General features: G+C 37.5%; 2 protein-coding genes across 7 annotated transcripts in view; one reads left to right on the top strand and one right to left on the bottom strand.

Annotated features, from left to right (window-relative positions):
• The window catches only part of SGCG (sarcoglycan gamma), a 126,919-nt gene extending 121,699 nt beyond the window's left edge, over positions 1-5,220 (top strand). For all 6 annotated transcript variants that reach the window (XM_061992699.1, XM_061992683.1, XM_061992707.1 and 3 more), the window contains one exon: positions 1,563-5,220. In XM_061992699.1, the coding sequence (XP_061848683.1) occupies positions 1,563-1,736 (174 nt within the window). In that variant the 3' untranslated portion in view covers positions 1,737-5,220. The remainder of the gene's footprint in view (positions 1-1,562) is intronic.
• Positions 5,221-8,482: 3,262 nt separating this feature from the next.
• The window catches only part of SACS (sacsin molecular chaperone), a 33,786-nt gene continuing 17,516 nt past the window's right edge, over positions 8,483-24,752 (bottom strand). The window contains exon 9 of the mRNA XM_061992734.1: positions 8,483-20,723. Within this exon, the coding sequence (XP_061848718.1) occupies positions 9,163-20,723 (11,561 nt within the window). The 3' untranslated portion in view covers positions 8,483-9,162. The remainder of the gene's footprint in view (positions 20,724-24,752) is intronic.

Below are 24,752 nucleotides of genomic sequence, written 5' to 3' on the forward strand. Positions count from 1 at the left end.
GTCTTTTTTCAAGTTGTGTTAATTGAATTCCTTAAATTTTAGGAGACAGAATATTAAACTTAATGGTGCCAATAGTAAGACTTTTACTTACAGGTCGGCTTAGATAACACTTCTAATTTACATAACATTGTGTACTAGCTTACAGAAATGCTCTGGTAGCAGTTGACTCCCCACTAGCACAGTGATCCCCAGGCACCCCAGTGGCGTGCACAGCCCAGAGGGAGAGGCTCAGCCCCAGAGTAGCTAAATTAAGGACTGAAGCTCTGCAGACATCATTAAGAACTGCCGTGTCAGAAGCAGCATCCAACATGCAGCAGTGTATTTAGCCTCTCCAAAGCCAGCTCTTCTACATAAGAACTCCAGAGCAACCTGTATGTTTATCCTTAACCAGCTGGCATGGCTGCAGGACTTCAGCAGTCAGGCCAGGAGACACCTGGGTCCAGCAACAGCAGCAGTACCCATGCCCCACTTTATTCAGGTGCATGGGCAGGGACCCTATCTTGTATCATAGAATCATATAATGGTTTGGGTTGGAAGGGACCTTAAAAGCTCTCCAGCCCTCCTGCCATGGGCAGGAATACCTTCCACTAGACAAGGTTGCTTGAACACTTCCAGGGATGTGGCATCCACAGCTACTCTAAGCAATCTGTTCCAGTGCCTCACCACCCTCTCACAGATAAGAACTTCTTCAATATATCTAACCTAGATTCACCCTCTTTCACAGAATCACAGAATGGTAGGAGTTGGAAGGGACATCTAGAGATCATCTTGTCCAACCCACCTGCTAAAGCAGGTCCATCTAGATCAGGTTTTGGTTTAAAGCCATTACCGCTTGTCCTGTCACTACAGCTCCTTGTAAAATGCCCCTCTGTGCCTCTATTGTAGGCCTCTTTAGCTACAGAAAAGCTTCTCTAAGGTCTTCCCAGAGCCTTCCCTTCTCCAAACTGAATAACACCAACCCTCTCAGCCTGTCCTCATAAGAAAGGTCCTCCAGCCCTCTGATCATCTTTGTTGCCTTATTTTGGACTTGCTCAAGCAGGTCCATGTGTTTCTTATGCTGGGAGTCCCAGAGCTGGACACAGCCCTGCAGATAGGGTCTCACCAGAGCAGAGCAGTGGGGTACAATCCCCTCTCTAGACCTGCTGCTCACACTGCTTTTGGTATAGCCCAGGATGCAGTTGGCTTTCTGGGCTGTGGGCACAGCCCACAGCTGTCTACTCATGTGCAGCTTTTCATTGACCAAAACCCCCAAGTCTTCTGCAGAGCACCTCCCAGTCTACTAATCATCCATTCTGTATCCATGTTTGGGATTGCCCTGGCCCAGATGCAGGACCTTGCACTTGGCCTTGTTGAACATCTTGAGATCAGGATGGGCATCAGCTTACCCCTTTCCTTTGTTCCACTGTCTGCCAAGCGCCTAGGTCTTAGATCAGTTTTGTGTCTGACAAGTCGAGGTAGAAGGTTATTCTTAAACCACTGCCTAGACAAAGTCAAATGTTTTATGGCACACTGTTGCATCATTATGTCTAATGAGCCTATTTGCCCTGCTTTCTCTCATGCAGCTGTTGCTCGATGCTGAAACTGTGCGACTGCCCAAATTGCCTGAGGGTACAAGGGGTGGATCGGGTGTTTCTCAAGGGCTCTACGAAATCTGCGTGTGTCCAGATGGAAAGCTCTACTTGTCAGTGGCCGGCGTGGGCTCCACTTGCCAAGAGTACAGCCGTGTCTGCCAGTGAGGCGCCAGAAAAGGCTGCACCCCCCCTTGCTAGTCTGAGTTTTATACTATTGCTAAAGACTATTAAACGAAAGCAGAATTTTCAGAATCTCAAAAACAATGTATATCAGTTTGGGAAACAAATCTGAATCTACAATTCTGGAGTACAGGGTGAAAGGAGAAGAAGAGCACAAATGATATTTCAACTTCAGAAGAATGACTTGAATAAAATTCTGTCAGTAACACTTTGAAAACAGCCTTACAGAGAGCATAAAAAAAAATAAAGGAAGATGTTTCCTTGCTGAACTATTATTCAGTCAGATGATTATGTCATTGTTAATATTTTCGAGCTCCGTGGGTTTTTTCTCTCACTACATGTAAACACTGCATTAGTGGGTGAAATTAAATTGAGGGAACTACTTGAACTAAGACAAAGCATTATTTGGAGAATTCAGAAAGTGCCAGCAAATGGTCTATGCAATTTTGTTCTTGCAATAACACAAGATATGAAAAATGTGTGTTTTGTATAAGTTCTGTGTAAAAGGTGATGATTTGTTAACAGCTTTCAATTTTAATTTGGCTACATGGCTACATATATGCTGATTTGCTGATTACAGAGAATCATATAAAAATAACTAACACAAAAAGCTCCAGGAGTCATTTACGCCTCCCCGTGTCTCAAATCTGCTTAATATACAACAGATAAGTATGTTAGTATATTTTAAAATAGCAATAGTTTGTTGTACCGCCTGTACTCTTTTATATTTTAGGACATGCTAATTCAACAAGGCAATTTGCTCTGCCAGCTGGACTAAGAAAAAATATGTGGCTCCAGATTGTCTGACACAAGGAACTGTTTGGGTGGTGGGGAAAAAAACCCCTTTTCTGCAGCCCACAGGATTCAATTAAGAGGACTATTTCATTTCCATCTGCAGCTGTTGAGTGATATTTCTGATCCTGTCTGAGTGGGACTCAGTCACAAGTGGAGAGAGTAAAACTACTCTTCATTATTTTTTATGTTAGGACTTTGAATACAAACTAAATGCTCACCAGAGCTGAGAAACCATTTATTGACCTTGTAGAGAAATACAACCACAGACCCATTCCCCTGTACAGTGTTGCACTGAACACAAATAAATTGTTCGCAATCTGGGTAGCAGGATTTGTATTTAATAGTCTATTGTTTAAACCTCATGTTTTTTAACTCTTTGATGCTGTTTTGTATTTACTTGATGATGTTATTACCCTGGTAGGAGCTGCTATCACATAGTGCCTTGGTGTCTATTTACAGAAAGATTTTAACCCATAATTGTTATCAAACTACAGGATGTCTATCCTTTAGAGAAAAGAATCATCACCCTAAAAGCAAGAGAATCAGAAAAAACTAATTACTAAGACTATGTCATTTTCAAAACTTGCTACTTACGCTCTGGTGGACAAATGAAGAAAGCCAACACTCAGTTACAATCCCAGACACCCACAAAAGACTAAGTTGAGAAAGAGCTCCCTGTTAACAGTATCTGATGTTACTGTGGTAAAGCCCTGGGTAGTCCCTGCCTCAAGGGCTGCCTTTGTAAATTACCCCACAAATCTAATGTATGATACTGAAATTGCCCTTCATTAGCAGGGTGGAGCCGTCAGCAATTAATGCAAACTGGAAGAGCTTCAATAGGAGAAGTAGGAGATGTGCTTAAGCTGAACTTTTGAGTCCCTTCAGGCAAAGGTGGCAAGTGAATCAAGGTCTCCCATGTTATTTGGGGTGCTCCAATTGCTAATGTTCCCTAAGGGAAAAGTAAGAAGCCACACATTTTCCATTTCTGAAATTTCCTTTCCTAGGCTTACACATCTACCTTCAGAAGTGAGTCCAGGGCTGTTGTCCCTAAAGAGTGGAATGTATAGCTATCTACAACTGTATCTCTCAGCTATATCTCTCTATATCTCTCAACTACAGCTCTCTACCACTAAGCCATCAGTTGAGACAGACTTTGACAGAATTCTGTCTTCAGCATTCCTTTAAAGTCACTATAGCTCCATGCACAACTTTTTGCAAATCATATTATGAGCAGACTTAGCTTATTCATTGCATAGAGAGTATAGGACAGCAAATTCCATTGCATGTGCCAGCTACCTAAAAACGGCTGCTACAAGTGACTTGGAGGGCTGTAATGTCTACAGTCTTTTATAAATGTAGTATAACAGCACAACTGGGACTTCAGTCCTTAAAGAATTCAGCCACAATCGAGTTTCAAAGGCCTTTGAATTGTCAGCATACCTCTGTTTCTGACATCAAAGAACCTGTGCACTCTTCCATGTGGTACCAAACTACTCATTCACCAAATCTAATCCCAAAATGTTAGATAGATACTGTAAATAAGTGCATTTGTTACAATCTGTCTATTCTGCTGGCAATGGAAAAAGCATTTCAAGTTATGTATTTTAAGCTTTTGTTTTGGAGGCACGTTTTTTAAATGAGATTTGCCAGTTAATACAAAGCAAGGGACTAAATCCAGGCTTTCCATGTATCACAGGAGCAAGCTAAACTAAACTACTGGGTATTTGGAAGCAACCTCTGTTGCAACTTCCTACACTGAATTTAGTTCACATTTTTACAAACCTGTGGTATACAGCTGGGAAAATCAAAGTGCATTTCTCTGGCTAGTAACACTACTAAGCATTATAGCACCTCACTTAGATATTGCTATAAATGCAGCCTTTCTTGTGGCCATAAACCTTTTGGACATGCCTCAGTTCACAGGTGGATTCTAAGTAGTACAGAAAACTAAACATTGGCTGTATCCTCGGCTGTGCTATCATCCAAATCCCCAACTTGCCCCTGTTCCTTGTTTAAATTTCATTCTTCTTTTCATTGTTACAAAATTGACATTGAAAATATAGCTGCATTGTATAAGCTGTGAAGGATTTTTAAAGAGTGGATGGCAACTTCTTGTCACTGAAGAACTTTTTTTTTTTTTTCTTTTAGGTGCAGTTAGTGAAGAAACAAAGTTTATGCTAAAATTACCATGGTGTAATCAGCTGATGCTATAATCTGAATTGATGTTAATATAGTTTATCTCTATATTATCATTTTTGATATCTCCATGTGATTGTCTTTCCATCTCTAATGCTTCAAAATTTTTGCTTCTACTTTAATCAAGCTTCAATAAATAGTTCCAGATGAAGAGAAAATTATGGCACAAGAAAGTGAGAGTATGCACTTCTCTGTTTTCAAAAGTGTTATCCAAATGCAGAATCAAAAAACTCTACCCAGCATAGTGAACTATATTGTTTGCCATTTTTTTCCCTGAAACAGAATTATTTACAGCAGTTCTTTTAACTGGTTGTGACTGTTAGACGGTGGAACAGTAAAAATATCAAAATGGTAGTAAAACTTTTATTGGTTATCGCACAAACACAACCCTCTTTGTTTCCATTTCACAGGTCTTTAGTGGTGGTATTTGTCTGTCTTTATATAGCTTTATGCAAAAGGAAATTGCAAGATTTCTTTAATAAACAGTTCTTTAATAAACTTTATACATTTTGAAAAGTCTGCTTCTCCTTTTGTGTTCAAATGAAACACAGCTTAAATGAATGTTTTCATTTTTAAAACTAAGTTGTCTTCTCAAGACTCTAAGAATGTGGAATGCACATTATTTAAAAATATGAACAAAAGTCTTGACCTCAACTAAAAATTTGCATTCCAGAATTTAAAAAATACTTTACAATTAGTTTTCATTGGACATCTAGAATTCCGTTGTCTTCATCTCTACTAGGTGAAAGTAAACAAAAAATTATGCCAGAATTAATCATCCAGAAAGCAAAACAAAGATAAAACAGCTTTGATCAAAAACTCATTGACAAACACTTCCACGTGACAAAAAAATGTGTGTCTCCTTCAAATGAAAACATCTACTTTCGCTGTCAAGTTTAATTATTTTTGAAATGTTACTTAAGCCTGTGTTCCACAATATAAGCTCAGCCACCCTCAAAGTGTTCAGATCCAGCAACAGGAAATCTCAAAGTTAGTACTACCCTTCTTTACTTGAACTGGAGACATTTCAATAGATTTAAATAAAGCCTTGTTTAAAGCAACAAACTTCCAAGTGAATGCAACATTAATAGCTCTGAAATCCTAGTTTTCAAATCACCATAGTGCTTCATTTTCATGACAAATGGAGTACAAACAGTTATAAACTGCATTTGCTTATGTGACAAACCATTTCTTTTTCTTTTGGTAGTTGGGGACACAAAAAAATCTATTTCCTTTAAAACAAAAGTCATTTTCTTGTCACCAATTGCTGAGGCAAGGGACCAGTGTTTTTTTGAATAGGTGCTAATGCCATTGTTTGAGAGGAAAGTTTTAAAGCTTCCACAAGATTAGTAACAATCCTGAAAATGCTTGTTACAACAACAACTCTTTAGATTTAAGTTACTATATGTATAGTTAATTTCCTGTACACTGATCTTTAATAAACCTCACTCTAGTCCTGGGAGACAAGACTACTGAAGCTGCTTTTCCTAGACACAATACTGGTATCTATGGGAGATAATTAGGACAAATACCTGCCTGAGAGGATATTTTCTCTCATGTGAACTTGTGGAATGTGCAGAATTACTTGTGAAACGTATCTTTGTGGAACTTCCAGGCTACTCATTAATTTGTGCAGGCCCTTCCTAAGGAATCATCACATACTAACAGTTCTGAGCTTCCATGCCCAACTTGGGAACAAATACTTTATTCTGCCTTTCCCAAGGCTCCCAGCGAGCCAAAAGGATGCATCAGCTATGCACCTGATTTATTTAATTAGTTATTTTTAAGCAGGGATTAAATGGCACTTATAAAATCAGTTTCTAACACAATATGGTTTCTGGTTCTCATAAGGCCTCTTTATTTAGCCCTGACGTTACAATGAGAAAAGCAAATTAAAACAGAAGAGACTTCCATCTAAGATACCACTTTTGTCTTTCTCTCTGCATCCATATGCAAATTTTACTGCAATTGACTGATGGTGTCAAAACAGGACTAACCAAACAAATGATTCCTCTGTGTAATTCAGGTTTTCTTGGTCCAGTGTTTAAATCTCCATCAGACGATTAGCTTACTAAGAACTAGGACCATTTTCTTTCTCAGTGTCAGCACTCAAAAATATATACAGAATAAACAAAATGTAACAGTTACTTGTTATATTTTTTTATCCAATGATAAGTAATACATTTAAATGAAAATTTAACAAAATAGTTTAGTAGTTCTGCACAGTCAGTTTAATGGTTCATAATAACACTGGTAAGTCAACATAAGTTGCTTACAAAAGGGTTGTTTCCTCAAGACCTCCCCTAAAACAGGAAAGCATTCATGTTGCTCCTCTGATTTGTTTGTGTGCTACTCTGCTGCCTTATGTTTCAGCTCCATTTCAACTGAAAAGCATGAGAGTTGTTTCCTTTTGTTAACATTTTGCTTACCCTGTATACTATTCATGTGACTTCGTGCACAAAGCAAATAAGCCACAAACGAATGGATTTGAAAAACATAGGGAATTAACTAAATTGATTTATTTAATGGCACACCAGGACTTGTGTTTTACTTACATGCTATTTATTGCAAAAAAAAAAATCAGCAAAATGTACAATTTCTTTGAGAAAACTGCAAACATTTTAATTCCATGAAAATAAAATCCAACCATTTTTTCCTTTTTAATAGTATTCTAATAGTTGTGTATTGGAATGAGTTGAAAAGAGATTGTGTATTTATGTGTATAAAAGAAAGCTATAAATAATAGGTAAATTTAGTTACTTTATAAAACCAGAACACATCAGACTGAAATACATGTTTGCATTTTTCTTTATTAAAATTATGGCACTTAATATTTAACAGCAGAAATAATAATAGGGCTTCACAATCAGAAGCAGTACTGTTTTCCAAACATCACGTTTCTTCCCAGTACAATTTGCAAGATTTTTCAGAAGAGAACAAGTCCTTCATAATTTGCTCAAACTGAAGACTTCATCGTGACTTCTTTAGTTTTGGATTACATTATTGCAGCTGTATTGGCCCTGCAAGCTCACTGTTGTCTATTTTCCTCTGTAAGTTAAATTACAGTTTCACTGTGCTGTCAAGTAAACAGTTGTAATAGCGTGTCACTGGAAGATGTTTAACATTTATGTTAAATGTGGCAGATCCAGCAAAGACAAATCCTTCCATTTAGCATTATCCTTCCATATTTTTTTATTTTTTTAACATTTTTTTTAACAAAGAGCTAACATTAAACATATTGCATGACATTACCAAAAGTATTACAAACTACAAAACAAAGTATGAACTAAAAATCAGACTTCTTCAAGGCTATAGTGAACAAAATAATAAAAAAAAGCATTACATTGCAGCACCTTTAAACATGTAACAAAAAACAGTGCTCAGTGTACACCAAAAATGAGTCACTGAATAGTATTATTATCAGTGTTTGCTTGTGGAAATATATATATATGTACACACACACAAAGACACACAGAGAGGAAAAAAAAAAACCAGAATAAAAAACCAAAAACCAAACCACAAACTCAAGCATTTAGACATCTGAAAACTGAGTTTTGATGTTCCAAGAAAAGAAAAAAAATAATGAAACACTGTATAATAAATTTCACAAATTTCCTATCATCCACATGCATTTTTCATTAAACAAAAGATAAAAGATTCTAGGGAAAAGTAAATTAAATAATTATTTTATAATAAAGTAAATGCAATCAATGCATGACATGAAGTTGCATGTTAAATCAAGTATCATTATTCAGTACTAAAATAACTGTACCAGTTCCCAGGTGTTAAGCTATCCTTTAAGTGTTCACAATGTGATGCTGCAGCAAATTCATAATCAGATCCAGCTGATAAGATTATTACTACAAGTGACACGAATGTTCCAAGAACACAAAAGAATACAGAAATGCTTTGGAGCAATACTTCCAAAGTCTTTTTAATTTCCATTCCATCTCCCATTTCATCGTATGTCCAGTCTTAAGATCAGTCCATTGAAAACTGACTTTATCATTTTGGAAACACTACATTAAGTGAAATCTAATAAGGAGTTATAATTACAGGCTTCATCTAACAGAAAGCTAAGCTTTGGTTATATAAAGTGCGGTTCAATAATATGCCAATTAATTACAATGTTGTACATACAGCTAATTTTTGCAGCTCAGTTTCCTTGCAAATTTTAAAAAAATAATCCTGTTTACAGTTTGCTTATACAGCAGGCTCAGTTTAAAAAAAAATAATCTCGTTTAAACACATTTTGATTCTAAGTACTTCACTACCAACCACCTTTGTGCACTACACTTCTAAACCGCTTGGAAATGTGTTAACCTCTTGGATGTTCAGTAATCTGTGCAGTTGTATTTGTATCCCATCACATGAAGTACTGAAGCTCTTGACAAAACAGTCCTTAACCTCTTCAAAACACTTACACTTTTTGTTGTATAAAGTTTTCAAGTTTTATTATGATACAAGCAGTACACTCCATCACTCTCATGGCAACTTCTGAAGTGAACCTATCATTGGGAATCTGTGGAAAAGGAAGCAAGTCAGGATATCTGGTTTTTAAGCTATCTACTCCATAAGCTTCCAATGTCTGAACATCATTTGCAAGACCTTCAAGTTGCTGACTATACTCCTCTATTTTTTGTGCGAGGGCTGCTGGTTTTACATCTTTGTCTGATTTGCCCTTCACAGCATAGTCAGCAGCAATCAAGGCTAGTTTAGTGGAAAGGTAGCATTTAAAGCATACCCATTCATTGGCATTTTTATGAAGGTCATTTCTTGCAGCTGAAAAGTTAGCTCGGGCCTGCCTAAGCCATCGACGTGCCTCTACAGGATTACCAACAGACCTGAATGTAGGTGGGACGAAAAAGCGTTGCGAGTTAGATGGTCCGGTGGAAGACGGACCTTTTTCTTTATACTGTTGCCTTTCAGATTTGTGGCTTGTTGCTTCTTGATTCCATGAAGTATAAAATCTCTGAAATGAAAATTTATCTGACTGAAATCGAGAAGCAGAGGATGAAAATGGTCTCCTCGAGGCTCTGTCCATGTTTTGATCCACAAAGGCCTGCTTTTCTAGTCTGTTAATCTCATTCTGTAAATGTTTGAAAACTTCATTAGCTATATCAAGATTCTCTGCATTTTTATCTGGATGCCATTTAAGATACAGCCTCCTAATAATCTTTTTTCTTTCAGATTCTGGGAGCTTCCAAGCCTGCTCAATCACAGATGTCACTTCTCTTAATATTTCTGGCAGTGAGTTTGACTTTATCTTTTTTGGAGAGTGATGTTTTGAGGACATTGTTTTATGGCTCTCTCTACCAGTGAAGAGAGGTGGAATTGTCCTCAGTCCATGTGCTGGAAATTCTGTAGGACTAGTTGGGGTAGAAGGTGCGCTATCCCTGCTTTGAGAACTTTCTTCTGGTCTTGAAAATTTGTACAAGTCAAGAGAGCTCACTATTTTATATTCACTGTATCCAATATCAATCTGGTAAATCTTCCCTAGAAAACTGGGACTTTCATCATCTTCTCTTTCTACTTCTTGTACAATGATTGCATAGGTGTAAGTTGGTTGATACGAGCCATAGATATCACCACCTTCAGCATCAACGAGGTAACCAACGTATTCACCAGGATAAAATACATTCATTGGATCCATAAGAAGCGTGTAGTGAATTTCAGCTGGTATAGGAGTGCCAGGTGTTGGTAGTTCAAGTTTTGATGGCTCAGAAGAGTCATACTTCACTCCTAAACTGTCAAGCTTCTCACCAATCCGGTAAATATCATTACAACCCAGCATGGCAATTAAATATGAGGTATCAGAAATCAGGTTGTCAGTTGCAGATTTTAAGGTCATTGCTAATGCTAACAGGAAATTTATGTCTTTGCTGTCAGAATGTTGTATGTAAAGCAATATTACTGCATTTCCATATCTCTTAAGGAAAGCAAATGTTTCACTCTTGCTGTGGGGAATAGGTGCAAAACCTTTAACTCTTAATGTCGTTTGCAACTTCTCAAAACAAGAAACTTTCAAACCTTCTCGCAAAGCTTTGCAAAGTCTTACTGCTTTTTCTTCATTAGCTAAAAAAGCATTGTCATTTTCATGCTTCATAATCCTAATGAGTCCTGTGATGAACTGTTCTGAAGACAACAGTAACTGTAACCTTCCCTGCAAAGAACATAATGCTCCAAACTGACAAATTTTGGGAGACTCTTCATCCAACTGTTCTTCAAGAATACTGCTAAGTAAGCGAGGCCTCAGTTTCTGAGGGAATAACATTATCAATTTAGTGTGAAAACCATGGTCTTTGCCCAAGTAACACTGACTAAGATCAACAAGCATTTGCACACCAATATTACCTTGGATTCTGCTTTTGTAGTGGGGCGCATCGTCAAAAACTAAGATACTAGATTTTACCAACCTACCATCTTGACTGGGAAGGTAAAGGGCAAAATCTCGCATGTTCTCAAGGTCATTCCTAACCTTGACAGAATCATTCTGAAGACTTTTGAACAGACCAGAAACAACTCTTTTAACTGTGCGCATTTCATTAGGATCCAGTTGCTTTCCTTCCGAGCTCTTAAATATGCGACCGAGAACTTCAACGTACTGCTTTGTAGAAATAATATCTTCAGTACCCAAATGCTTAAATAACTGATGGAAAGTACCAAGTTCTAAAGGAAGTTTGTACAGATAAGGTTTAAAATCAGACTCATACTCTAGGTTTATTACCACTTCTTCAGGCTTAAGGAGCTTCCAACCTTCTTCCACCATCACAAAAGAAACTCCTCGAAGCTGAAAGCGGAATTCTCTTTTCTCTGTACTAAGAAATTCATAAATGCTTCTTAGGACCTTGGCCCTAGTTTTCACCATGTCCTCATCCAAAGTTGTTATATTACATATGTTCCTGCAGTTGTTGATAACTTTGTCCAAGGGAGGGTCCAAATTAACATTAAGCATAGTTAAAACTTGCTCAAGTTGTTCTTGGGTACCAAGACTGCTTCCCTCTTGCTCTTTGATGCTTAAAGGTGTTGCTTTCTCAGGAAGAATGGGACACGAAGTCCAGAGTAACTGCAACACGTCAGTCTGTTTGAATTTAGGATTCACCTGTGCCCCATTGAATCGTATAAGAGGAAGTGTGCCATTAACTTCTTGATACTGAGGATGAAATCTAACAAATTCTGCTGGAGCTCGTTCAGGGCACAGAAAAGGAATCAATGATAATTCTTTCAAAAAATTTCCTGACAAAAGGTCGGTCCTTTCTTGAAATATGTGATGAAGGAGAACATCAACAGTATTCTGTAGCGTTTCTTTAGACCAGTTTTCTGTATTTGCTCGCATGCTGATCTCCTTGGCAAACTGTAATAACTGTTGCTGTGAAATAATGAATTTCAATCCAATATGTCGTAGAAAAGTTATCCATGATGGAAGGAATGCTGCTTGATTTTTGGGTTTTGTAAGTTGCTCCAGTTTCTTAAAAAAGTCTTGAGGTATAAAGAATTTTTCAGGAAGCATAACTTCAAAGACTTTTACAGTCCTGTCAAAAAAATATTTTGCAGGTTTTAATCTATTGCTTGCATCATGAATGATCAAAATGCTTTCAAGCTTTTCAAACAGCTGTTCTTTCATTTCTGAACTTTCTTCAATGCTAGTTAGCCTGTTCTTTAAGTAGATCAAGTGTTCTAATTTTGCATCGTAAGACAGACTTTCAATTTTTGGCAAAAGATGTTTCAAGTACACTTCAAGATCATCCACAGAGACACAGCCAAGCACAGTATACAAATCTTTCAAATGAACCTTCTCTTCAAGAAAAGCTGATGAAGTTGACTGTGTCCATCTGTCTACTTCTACCGATGGGATGCTTTTCGTGAGGACGTAACATGTCCCATATTTTGAAATGCTGATGTACCGGCCACTGATCGATTTGTAACATGGAAGAGATTTTAAGATTTTAATGTCATCCTGAGACGTTAAATGGCATAAATTGCAATTGAAGTACATTAAGAGAGCCTCAAAGTCACTTTCTGCTAACTTTTCAGTCCTAAAAGTTGATGTCTGTACCATATATTGTATGGCTTTCAGAATGCTTGAAGGATTATCTATATTTGCTGTACGTCCTGACAACAAAGGCACTAAAGCACTGTCTTTGGAGCAAAGTTTGTTCAATGCAAGCTGAATACAGCCTGTTTTCATTAAAGCATGGAAGACTTTATCACTCTGAGCATTTGGAAAAACTGCTATATGCATAATGCTGAGGGGCAGCAAAACATCACACTCTGGCACCACAAGATGATTAGCTGAGACAGTAAACCTTACACCTGGGAGCAAAGTCCAGTCCTTCAAAGTTTCAACGACATCGTCAAATTTTACTGGAGTATCTTCTTGCTCTTCCTTAAGATTTATGGACTCGGCAATAAAATGCCAGGCATTTTTAAGCCAAGATTCACTTGCAAAGTTTTCCTTCCATTTCATACAATTCCTAGTTTTATATTCTCTAGGCAACACAGATGACAACAATTCAGCAAAACTTCTGATATCGAAGACTTTTGCCACTTCACTGCTAAGCAGAATATTGTTGTATCTCAAATACAACGTGTTCATAAAGAGATCCTTGCGAGATGGAATCAGTTCATGGTATGTTGTTAAGAACTTCGGTCTCTTTGAATCAAATATTTGCAAAACATTGTCAAGAGTAATAAGGAGTGGCAAGCCCTCAATTTGGATTTCATTTTCTTCTGCATCTTTAAAACAGTAGTCAACCAGAAGTTTGAGACTATGGAAGAGTTTCAAATTTGTCTGCTGAAGACGACAGGGCAACTTTCCAATGTGGCAATTAGAGTCTGGAGAAGAAAATGACATCAAAAACAATCGGACATCAGCAGGTGTCACATAGGTGACGGGAATATCTGCATCTACCAAACAGTGGTAAAGATTTGCAGTTTCATCACAGTTATAGACCAAATTAAATCCAATTTCTAAGAGTAAATGCTTGAGTCTGTAAACATTTTCAGCCACTGTCTTCCGTGTTGTGATGTTGTACTCCGTATTTTTGAGATGCTGCAATTCGTCCTGTAGTAAATTGTCAAAGAATGGCCTGCCTTTGTTCACAGTACACATGTTAACCCATGTAATGATAACGGCAGAATGCAAATCAGAACCGTCAATATTTGGAGCTCGCATAACAGGCAAAAGACGCTTCAAATCTTCATAAATGCAACTGTAAACTGCTTTCACTAAACAATACCAGTCTGGCTGAATATCAAGTCTATTAACTGGAAAAAAGGACAAAAATTTTTTTAAGGTGTCTTTAACAACATGAATAGGAGTGTTTTGAAGCACCGATACTGTAGGATCAGTGCCTGGAAAATACCGTTTCTTCAGTTGAATCAGCAGTTCAACGTAGGCCGGTGCTATCAGTGCTGTCATTAGGCTGCTGTTCCAGTCACTTCTTACTCCAACACCATTATCATCACGCCACAGATTTCTTCTTGCAGAATCCAGAGCAAAGTGCCCATTCACATGAAAAGGTAATCCAGTTTCTAATGATAACGGTAAGAAACAGAACGCTCTGTGGGGTTTTTTGTAATTATGAGTAATGCAAGCTGCTACTCCACCACGTGGAAAAAGAGTAATGTCTTCATTCTTGTGGGCTGAAACCACACTTTTGGATACCTTTTCCATGGCAGAAAAACCTGACCTGTTACAAATTAACCAAGTTGTAAGATTGCCTTCAGAGTCTTCGGTATCCATTGTGTAAGTAATCTGTTGCACAGGTATCTCACTTAGCTGCTTTTTTTTCGTTACACTGTCAATTACAGATGCATGGAACTGCTTTCGTTTCAGCCTGTCTCCATCAGTGATTTTGCCTTGTACAGAATACAACACATTCAGTGCTCCTGTTGTTTTTTCTATCTCACAAATAGAAATCTTTTCCATATGGTTCAAAAACATTAGGAGTTCTGCTCCATCTGTACGCAGCTTGTCTAAAAGATTTTGGACCATTCTATCTGAGCATGGAACTGAGGAAATTTCTGATACTTTTGCCATTTCTCCATTGCGAAGAGGAAATCTAAACATCGTGCAATTATCCAGTTTGAAGTGATTTCCTAAGTAGAGGTCCAGCACATCCGAGAACTGTGTTCTGAAATCTGCATCTAAATCTCTAAACATGCGCCCAGGACTTGTTGATGTTGAACCTGGAGCGTATCGAGCGTGAGGATCAAAAATGCAAAGTATATCATTGCCAGATATGAAAGAAGGGCAATCAGTAATATGATAAACAGAATTGAAACCTATACCATACTGTCCAGTTTTACAGGGATTTCCCACTTTTGTACCTTTTCCAAGGTTCTGAATTCCTCGAATATCATCTTCCGTAAAAGGCTGATTGTTGTAAACACACAGTGCTGGTCCTTGAAGTGGTGCCCACTTCTCGTCAAATATTCTGTCAGCTGGATGCTGTCTAGGATCAAACACAAAACAGATCTCTGTAGCTTTTGCATCATCTGCATTCTGAAGGAGCTCTTTCAGCATTTCTTTTTCTGAAGGGTAGGCATTAAGAATGCTTTTAATTCTACTTGTCAATTTTTCTTTCTGGCCAAATTCTGTTCCAAGGGTAGTAAAACAGATATTAGATGCATATCTTTCTAAAGCTTTATGGCGTTTTGGTATCGCTCCAAGCTTTACTGCAACTTCTCTTGGAATGTCACCGTGACAATATTTAACAGTTGTGTCTTTAACTTTAATCCATGGACAGTCATTGTAACACAAAGATTTTGCAGGCAAAAGTGCAAGGCGAGTATCAGGTAACAAAATCTCACCGTACTTTCTCTCACAAAATTCCTGCTTCTTCTCTCTAATGAGGCCCCATATTCCTTCACTAATTATTCTCCTGCACAGTTGGAAGTTGTCTTCTGTAAGTTGTTTGGTCCCTCTTTCCTGATTTATTAATTCCAGAACTACAGCAAAATCTTCAACTGTAAAAGCCTGTCTTACACCCACACTTTCAAACAGCTCACGGAAACTGTTTTTATACTTATTAGGCAACTGGTAGAGGTAGGGTGCTGCTTCAAAATTCAGATGAAATGACACTTTGGTTGGATCGACATACACATTCTCAACCAGAATAAAACTACAGTTTTTCAGTTGTTCAATTATCATAGCTTTTGTAGATTCATTCTGTAACATTGCTTCATGGAGATATTTGTAACAAGCATTAGTGATATTTTCTTGATATAACGTAATTCCATCAAATGACTTTGCAACTTCTTCTAACTGATTTATGACCAAATCAACAGCTGGTTTCTTCAGTAAACCCAAAAATTCTTTGACAGCTAGTGACAAAGCACCACAGCCTTTAAAGGAGTGGGAATTTTCATTAAGAATCGGTTGTATTAGGCAAACTGTGTCTTGATGATCAGCAGTGAAAAGATCAGTTGCTGAAAACATCGCTTCAGGCTCAAAATCGCTGCCTTTCCAGTGCAGTGAGAAGCCTGCTGGCTTGCTAAGGAAAGGAAGAAAAGGGATCATTTGACATTTTGCAGCAAACTCTTTAGCTCTAGGATCCCTCGATTTTAGTTTTTCATCAATAAGACTCAATATAATACTGCTTCTGAGACAGGCTGCAGCATGATCAACCTTGTTAATTTCGGCTACTGACTCTGCACGTTCTATCAGATCTTCCCATAAAATATCATCTTTAGCCATTCCCAACTGAACAACTTTAACTAAAATAACTGGGTTGAGATAATCCTGAGTAGTGCCATATGGAAATCTTCCATCTTCGGCATCATATAACTTTGCAACTCTTCCTTCGGGATGGATAAGTCTTGACGGTGTAACTAATGGATGTCCATCCAATGAACAGGGAATACATGGAGTAACACGAAGAATTCCTGAGAACTCCTCAATTTTTTCATTGAGAACATAACGCATCAAAGGATCACGCAGCTCTGCATCAATTTCCTGAATATTAGGGAAAAATACCTCAGAAAAGAACTGTTTCTCAGAGAAAGTGTTCTCCAGCAATATGTATTTGCATCCTGCTTCTTCAAATCCTGTCTTTACCCAGGATGGGAGATCTACAGCACACAGATTTTTGGAACCAGTTTTTTTAAGGTACTTCAGAAAGATCTTAAAGGCCGATGGTCCAACATCTGGTCGTTTCAGTATAGAGTCATCTAAAAACCTTACATTCTTCATGGAAACCCAAGAGGAACCATCAGAAAACACTTTGATCCCTTCTTTGCTTTTCATGTGAGCTATGTCTTCATAAAACCCTTGACAAATAACAGAAAAATCATCATGAACTGAATCAGGATCTGGCCACACTGCACAGTAACTGTAGTCAACCAGCTCACCGTTGATTGCCATGTCACGTAGAACACAAAGTGCTTCTATGTAGGCTTTTACAATGACGTGCCTCATGAATACTGTATTCCATCTTCCTTTTGTGTCTGTTTTCCAGATCTCTTTCCGATTTGAAGTAACTGCAAAGCAACCATTTATATGAAGAGGCAAGCCCGTTTTTATTCGCAATGGTAAATAGCAGAATATTTCACCTATGCTGTTGCAATTAGGTTTCACAATCCACTTTTGATCCTGGGTTTCAGACAGCAACACTCCTACTCCACCACAGGGAACCAGACCTAGTCTTCGGCCACTTTCATGTAAGGAAAATTTTAAAGCGTCTCCAGTGTCCATGCAAGAACATATAAGCCATGTTGTTGAATCTACTGTCTTCTGTGGCAACTCATCAGCCGATCTTTTTGTCTGTCCTGATTTAGCCATTTCAAAGAAAGCAGCTGGATCATCTTCTGCACCTCTGAAAAGCGGAGACTGTAAATCAGCTATCCGCCTAAATACATGGTGAAATTCTTCTACTACTATCTGCAAGACACATGAGGACTTTGGTGTTTCAGTGGGAAGTTTTTTATTACTGCTGCTGCAGATCTTCATGAGTTTAGCTGCTTCCTTTAAAACACTGACATTTGGTGCACTCAAGGCTTTAGAAGAACACACATTTTTTTTTATAGTGACAACATCTTGTGCCATCCCAGGATCATCTGCCTCAATTTTCAGGTATTTCAAAACCATTGAATTTACACTCTGAGCAAATATTATCAGTCTATGACCACAAATGCTAAATTCATCCACAAGAGAGTAAATGTCTGCCGTATTGTAACACGTGCTGCTGACTTCACTCACTTTAGCTTCCTGCTGAGTTCTGAAGGACAGCCTGAAGAGTGTTCCTTTGTAGCTGTAAGGAGATTCCACAGTCAGTGGCAGCTGGCAACCAAAAACTCCTATAAATGGCTTAAACTGATTGGGGAATTTTCGCAGCCTTTTCTGTTGTTTACTCCAGTTGATTTTGATCCCAGGGTTAGATTTGTCTCTAATATGCTTACTGATATGGTTAACATTCGGATCAAACATAATCATGAACTCTCGGCTCAAAATAATAGGAACATCAGTGATATGATAAACAGAATTGAATCCCAGGCCAAATTTTCCTACTTTGTCAACTTCGCTCCTTTTTAAAGACTCTCCTAATCGAGTTATATTTAGGAAATCAGAGTCGGAAAACTCAGAGTTGTTGAATGACCACAAAGCTGGACCATGACACGCTGCCATTCCTGGATCCAGAAGATTCTCTCTTATATCCATATTTCTTCTCATGTCAATCAGGAAATTGCATTCTGTTGCATTAGCATCATCAGCATTTTGAAGAAGCTCTTTAAAGATATCTGAAATGGATGGGTATTCTTCCAAAATGTTTTTAATTCTTACAGTCAGAGGCTCTCTTTGCCCAGACTGCTCAAATCCCATATTTTCTGGATTAATTAATCTTGTGCTAAGGCATGGGACATTCAACCACTCAGCGGTCTTCATTGGTATGTCTTCATGCACCAAAATTATTGGTTCAACAGAATCTTCAATCAAATCATTTAAGTCATCAACTTTGATGTCACAGTAACAGCACTCATGAATCGGCCTCATAGCAAGTTTATAAGGAAGTTTGCCACTGTAGAGTGGCATGGGTGTGTGCAGGCTCGCAGGAATCTGATTGCTGTACAGCCATCTCACAATGCTCAACATAATGTGAAGATTTTGTTTACTCTCCTGTTCCGAGAGAGACTGCTCACTTTTGAGATATATTTTCTGAATGACCATAGAAACATGGTCTGGTGTTAACTGCTCAATTGAACCACAACATTTAAACAACTGGTGAAACTTCGCCATAGTTTTGGGCACATAGTGTAGGTAAGGCTGGAGATCAAGATCAGGTACTGACTTTATTACTGCTTGTGTTAGGGAACAAAATGTTTTACCTGTCCAAACCCAGGGAAATTTCAGGGCTTTAAATGCTTCTTTGCCTTCTTCCAGATGGTCATGCATAAATCCATAAATCTCAAGCAAGATATGCTGAAATTGATAATAGTCCTCATCACTGAAGGTTTTAGAACTGTGCCAATCGACCACCACCTTGAAGTGTTTTAAGACTGCTTTTATGCTGGGCTTGGTGGGGATGCCAAGTGCTTTTTCAATATCCAACAGCACATTTTCCACAAGAGGAACTGAGGAACCAACTAAAATTGCGTAAGATATATCACACATTTCTGGTGGAGAACACAGATCACAATGATCTCCTTTCCAAACTAAGGATCCTGGATAATTTGGAGGTCTTTCTTTACACGCAGGAATCCATTTTATTTTTTTCAATGCTGTTTTTGATTCAGATGAGTGAAGTAGTGCATGGTTTTTGTTCAAAATCATCAAGAGAGTTCTTGCTTTTCTTAAGAGTAAATCGTGATTGGTGTTAGAGTTCGCATGCAAACTTTCAATTTTATTTGCCACTCTCACAATATCACTTTCCTCGAGATTGGCTTCATTTTTTAAGCCTATGTGTCTCAGAGAATGAAGAATATCTGAAGATCTAAAAATAACAGGAGGGAAGCAAATTTCCTCCTCATCATAAAACAAATCTTGCAGAAGTTCTACCTCGGGATCAAAGAGTTCATTTGCTGACATTACCTTCTCCTGTGGAATCTTAATAAACTTTAGTGATGTCAGCCAATCTATCACATCTGTATTCTCATTTTTCAGAAAAGTCAGATTTTCAAGAACCCATTGCATTATCCGTGTTGTTTCATCATATGAATAAAAACCATTTTTTATGTCTTGTATAACAAACTTCAAGCAATCTGTGCTTTTCAACTGTTCTATTTTCAGCAGATTAGCTAAGCGAATAGTAGCTTCATCACTGCCATCAATTACTGCAACAGAAAATCTTAGATCAGGTGGAATTTTGGCAGTGTGGTGTAATACCTTACTACCTTTTAGCCCAATAAAAATAGGGCCACCTTCACTTGACGATTTTTCAATTTTTTTAAATATTAGCAATTCCTGAATAATTCTTCGCTCTTTTTCACTTGCATCAGTTAAACTAGCTAAGAATTCCCTAAGAGCATCTTTATGTGTTGACGGGAATGATGCAATCTGATTGCATAGTTTCTGTAAGGACATTTTTTCCATTATTTGTAAAACAGCACTTGGTAATGGTGGATGCACATATTTTTTTATGAGTGGATGTTGGATAGAAATATCCAGTTTCTTAAGTACCACTCCACCAACTTTCTGAATAATATCAGCTACATATTCGGGGAGCTGAGTCTCAGATTCATCTTCCAGAATGATAGGTGATGGATTCCTAAATCTAACCAGTTCCACTGATGTTTGGTTTTCCTCCAGCAGTGTATTGGGGATAAGTGGCATGTCATCAAACACACTCAAGTCATCAGAAAAATGTATATACAGGTTCTTCCAGACCATCTTAAGCCAGGAAACTGATGGGTGATTTTTGTCTTCCAAACCTGGATACCACTGTACCACCATGTCTCTGCCAGGCCACACGCTATTCATAACCTCTTTTACAAGCCGGGCAAATCTTTCTGGGTTCAGAAGCTGCAGCTGAGTGCACGGTCTTCCTGAAATACAGCAAAAGGGTAAAGCCATGAAAATCACAAAGCAGAGTTACATAACAACATGCTTTTAGTTGTTTTGGGCTGGGGAGAAGGCAGTGGGAAACCAAGTTGTGCCCTGCCTTTTGTTTTTGTGGAAAAAAAAGATTTGTTAAATAGAACTGCAGATACCAGCTCTCCTTGCTTTAAGGAGTTAATTAAAAGCAAATGCATTCCATATTAGTATAAAAATAAAAACAACTTGAAAATTATCAATATGTTAATGCATTTGTTAGTTTGACATGAGTTCTCGGGCATATATTGCAACAATAGATTTACAATCAAAGCAGAAGCTTCAAATATTTTTTTTGTTTGGTTGATTCTATACACTACTTATTTGCCTAACAGGAAATAGGAATCTAATCTATTATTTGTCTATGATTGTAAATATTAAAATAGATTTGAAATATGTATTAGATATAGCAAAGAGTAAATGATTTTACACTAAAACTGACAAGACACAAAACTCTGTTGTGCAAGGAGTGCTGAAACTAAGTTTAGATGTATATGCTTTTATTATTATCAAAGCTTTCACTAGAAGAAATGTATGTTAACACTAATGTCTTAATTATCATTAAAAGCTTATACTTTAAAATTACAGAATGTCTGGGGTTAAGAAAATAGTACCGAATATAAAATTACTGCTAGCTTTCATTTCTGTCATTATTTTTGATGTTGGAAGGAAGGCATCTATTCTAGTGGTTGGACTTGAATATCTTAAAGGTCATTTCCAATCGTAGATTCTGTGATTCTATTTGAATTTCAGATCTTTCTGCCATCTAGCTAGCACTGCCATCTCCTTAAAAGTGTCCAATTAAAGATACAATGTACTGTTCCTGCTCCGCTGGAAAACAGTAGTAAAACATTCTTCAGGAAAAAAAAAATCCCATCATTTCATGCCTCCCAAGCTAAACATTCTGTTAGTTCTACTCAACAGAAAACGCAGGTAAACACTGCAGCCTTGTGAATGTGAAAAATACTTGCAGCGGTGCACCAGTCAAGATAAGAATCTACTTAAAAGCTAAGCTTAAATACCACTATTTGAGAACAGAACTTTAGAAATACTGTTTTAAAACCTATACATGTGATTAAAATACTGGAAACTACTGACCTACAAGGCTTTCTTCATCAATATGCATCTTCCCCTTAACTGTATTTAGAACTCTTTTCATAATTATCTTTGGTAGCCATTGGCAAGTTTTGTTAACAAGAAATCTGGGGTAATGAGAAAAGCTAATCACCAAATTCACACAAATATCAAGCTTCAATCCAAACCAGTACATCTTCAGTTAATAATCATACCTGAAAATCCCCAGAGAAGTTGTTGGGCTAGAATATAATCAAATCCATTTTTAGAAAACATCCCATGAGTTACACATTAACCCACTATATATAGAAACAGTTATTGACTAGAAAAACACAATATACATTTTAGGAGGCAAAAAATTAGATGTGGCTAGCACAATAAAAAATTGTATCCCATCTTCTCAAAGGAAAAATACAAGATATTTTCTATATCTTTTCTTATATAGTTTCTGTATCTGCAACTGTACCAGGAGTCTCTCTGATATAATTTACATAAGTAAAATTCTTGACAGGTACAGTTTCAAAACCTGTCAAAAAGACCTCTAACAATTATTTATGATAAGTCACAGCTTTTATGGTACTGCAGTTGTACTTTATAATTATGCAAAGTCTTAGAATTAAGAATAATTTAGGAGAAGGTAGAATGGGGGAAAATGTAGGCCATTACAAACCTGTGAAGGAGTATCTGAAGTCCTTCAGCATTTCTAGAAGATTTAGAATTATACTTGTCATACTCATTTACAAAAGTATTTTCTTCTAATCAATGAGAGGCATCCTACCAAGCAAGAACAAGTCCCTGGAAAAATGTCTTTTGAAGAAACTTCCACAGGAAGAAGAGACACAAGTATGACCTTAAATGTGACCAAATATCTTCCTGAGAAATAAAAAGACTAGACATTGCCACAACTCAGAGACAAAGCCTGTAAATGAAGGAATGGCTTAGAACCACTCAGCAAGGGATTGCTTTATGAATACATAGGGGTTTTTTTTCAATTTTCATCACCTGTTTTTCCTGTTTAATGTGTAATCAAGTACATGGTCTGTCAAATCTGCATTTCATTTTGGTTGTTTTGCTCTGTTTTTTAATTTAAGCATGATTTTGGACTGCTTTGTGACATTCACTTGGAGGAAGGTATCATCATGAAGAACCAGTTTTCAAAGCTAACATTCCTGTCTTCCATACAGTTTTCCACCCATCTAATTTCACTGTGGCAGTCTTGATCCTTACATATTGCTGTTCTTTTAAAGCCCCAGTAAGTACTACTAGACAAAATAGTAGTTCTATCTGCTTCTATCCCAGATTAAAAATAATAGCTATTTAGACACACAATTTGAAGTAGTCAATACTTTCAACTGCTCATAGTTTGTATTCAAATAAATTGAAAACAGTACTGGGGGAAATTAACACCAAAGAAAACCCCCAAACCCACTATATTCTACTGCAACAGATACAACCACCATTATATAACATGTCTATAAAGGTTTGACAGTTCTGCTTTTTAGATCAATTTTTTCTTTACAGGAGTCACAGACCTGTTGTTCTTCACATTCAATGAAAGACCCAGTACTGACTTCATATCTTCTATACAATTTATATTATTTTAAATGTTTACACTGTTTACTCTGTGCAATAAGTCACCCCTAATTCTTTCCATCTTTTCACAGATGCTTCACCATACTTTAAAGATTTCTCATCTTGTCTCAGAATTTTTTCTTTCTATTACTTTTTATAATGAAGCAATGATCAAATCTTGCAGAAAGGAGGAGGTTTCCAGTTGAAAAGGAAGGATAATAAACAGAATATATAAAGGAGTGAAGGGGGAAAAAGGTCAGAACACAGACTGAAGAAATAGACCATGACTGAAGAACTACAGACCATGATAAAGGGTATCATAGAATCATAGAATGGTAGGGGCTGGAAAGGACCTCTAGAGATCATGTAGACTAACCCTCCTGCTAAAGGAAGTCCACCTTGATCAGCTCACACATGAACACGTCCAGGCTAGTTTTGAGAGCCTCCAGAGAAGTAGACTACATACCCTCCCTGGGCAGTCTGTGCCAGGGCTCCCTCATCCACATCGTGAAGAAGTTTTTAGACAATGATTTATACTATTCTATGTCTGGTTCTAATATCTTCAGTCTAACAAAGACTTCTGATAAACATCGATTTTTTTAAAAACACAAGATGAAGCTGGAACACAAAAAGTTCCATTTAAACATAAGAAAAATCTATTTCACTGTGAGGATGACAGAGCAGTGGAACAGGCTGCCCAGGGAGGGTGAGGAGGCTCCTCCTTGGAGGTCTTCAGGACCCGCCTGGACATGTTCCTGTGTGACCTGATCTAGGTGACCCTGCTTCTGCAGGGGAGGTTGGACAAGATGATCTCTAAAGGTCCCTTCCAACCCCTACCATTCTATGATTGTATGATTTTTCTGAGAAGTACATTTTCTGTTCTTGAAGAGAAACTCACCACATACTCATACTATTTAAAAATAAGCTAAAAAGTGACATGTTTGCAGACTTTGTTTACATAAAAAGACTTCTGAGACTCAGATTTCAAACTTATCAATGAAATGCATACTGAGACACAAGGGGATAAGCATAAACACAAACTCTCCAACAGAAAAGTGCCAAAAAAAAAATTAATCATAAAGGCAGTTAAATGTAGACACATTTATCTACACATACAGCAAACTTCTCCATCAAGTCTTCTGACCAAGACTGGAAGTATTTTAGTAGGTCCACATTGACACAACCATAAGCTATGAGTAAGATCCAGAAAACATCTGATGAAATTCTATGATCTACAGTATGCTTAAGGCTAGATGCTTAAGCTGGTTTCATCTGGTTTTTAAAAAACGCACTGATGTGATCACTTTTGATTGTGAGACAAGAGATGATCGAAAATA

This window comes from Colius striatus, chromosome 1 (assembly GCF_028858725.1).
Source record: "Colius striatus isolate bColStr4 chromosome 1, bColStr4.1.hap1, whole genome shotgun sequence".
In the NCBI taxonomy this organism is placed as follows: Eukaryota; Metazoa; Chordata; class Aves; order Coliiformes; family Coliidae; genus Colius; species Colius striatus.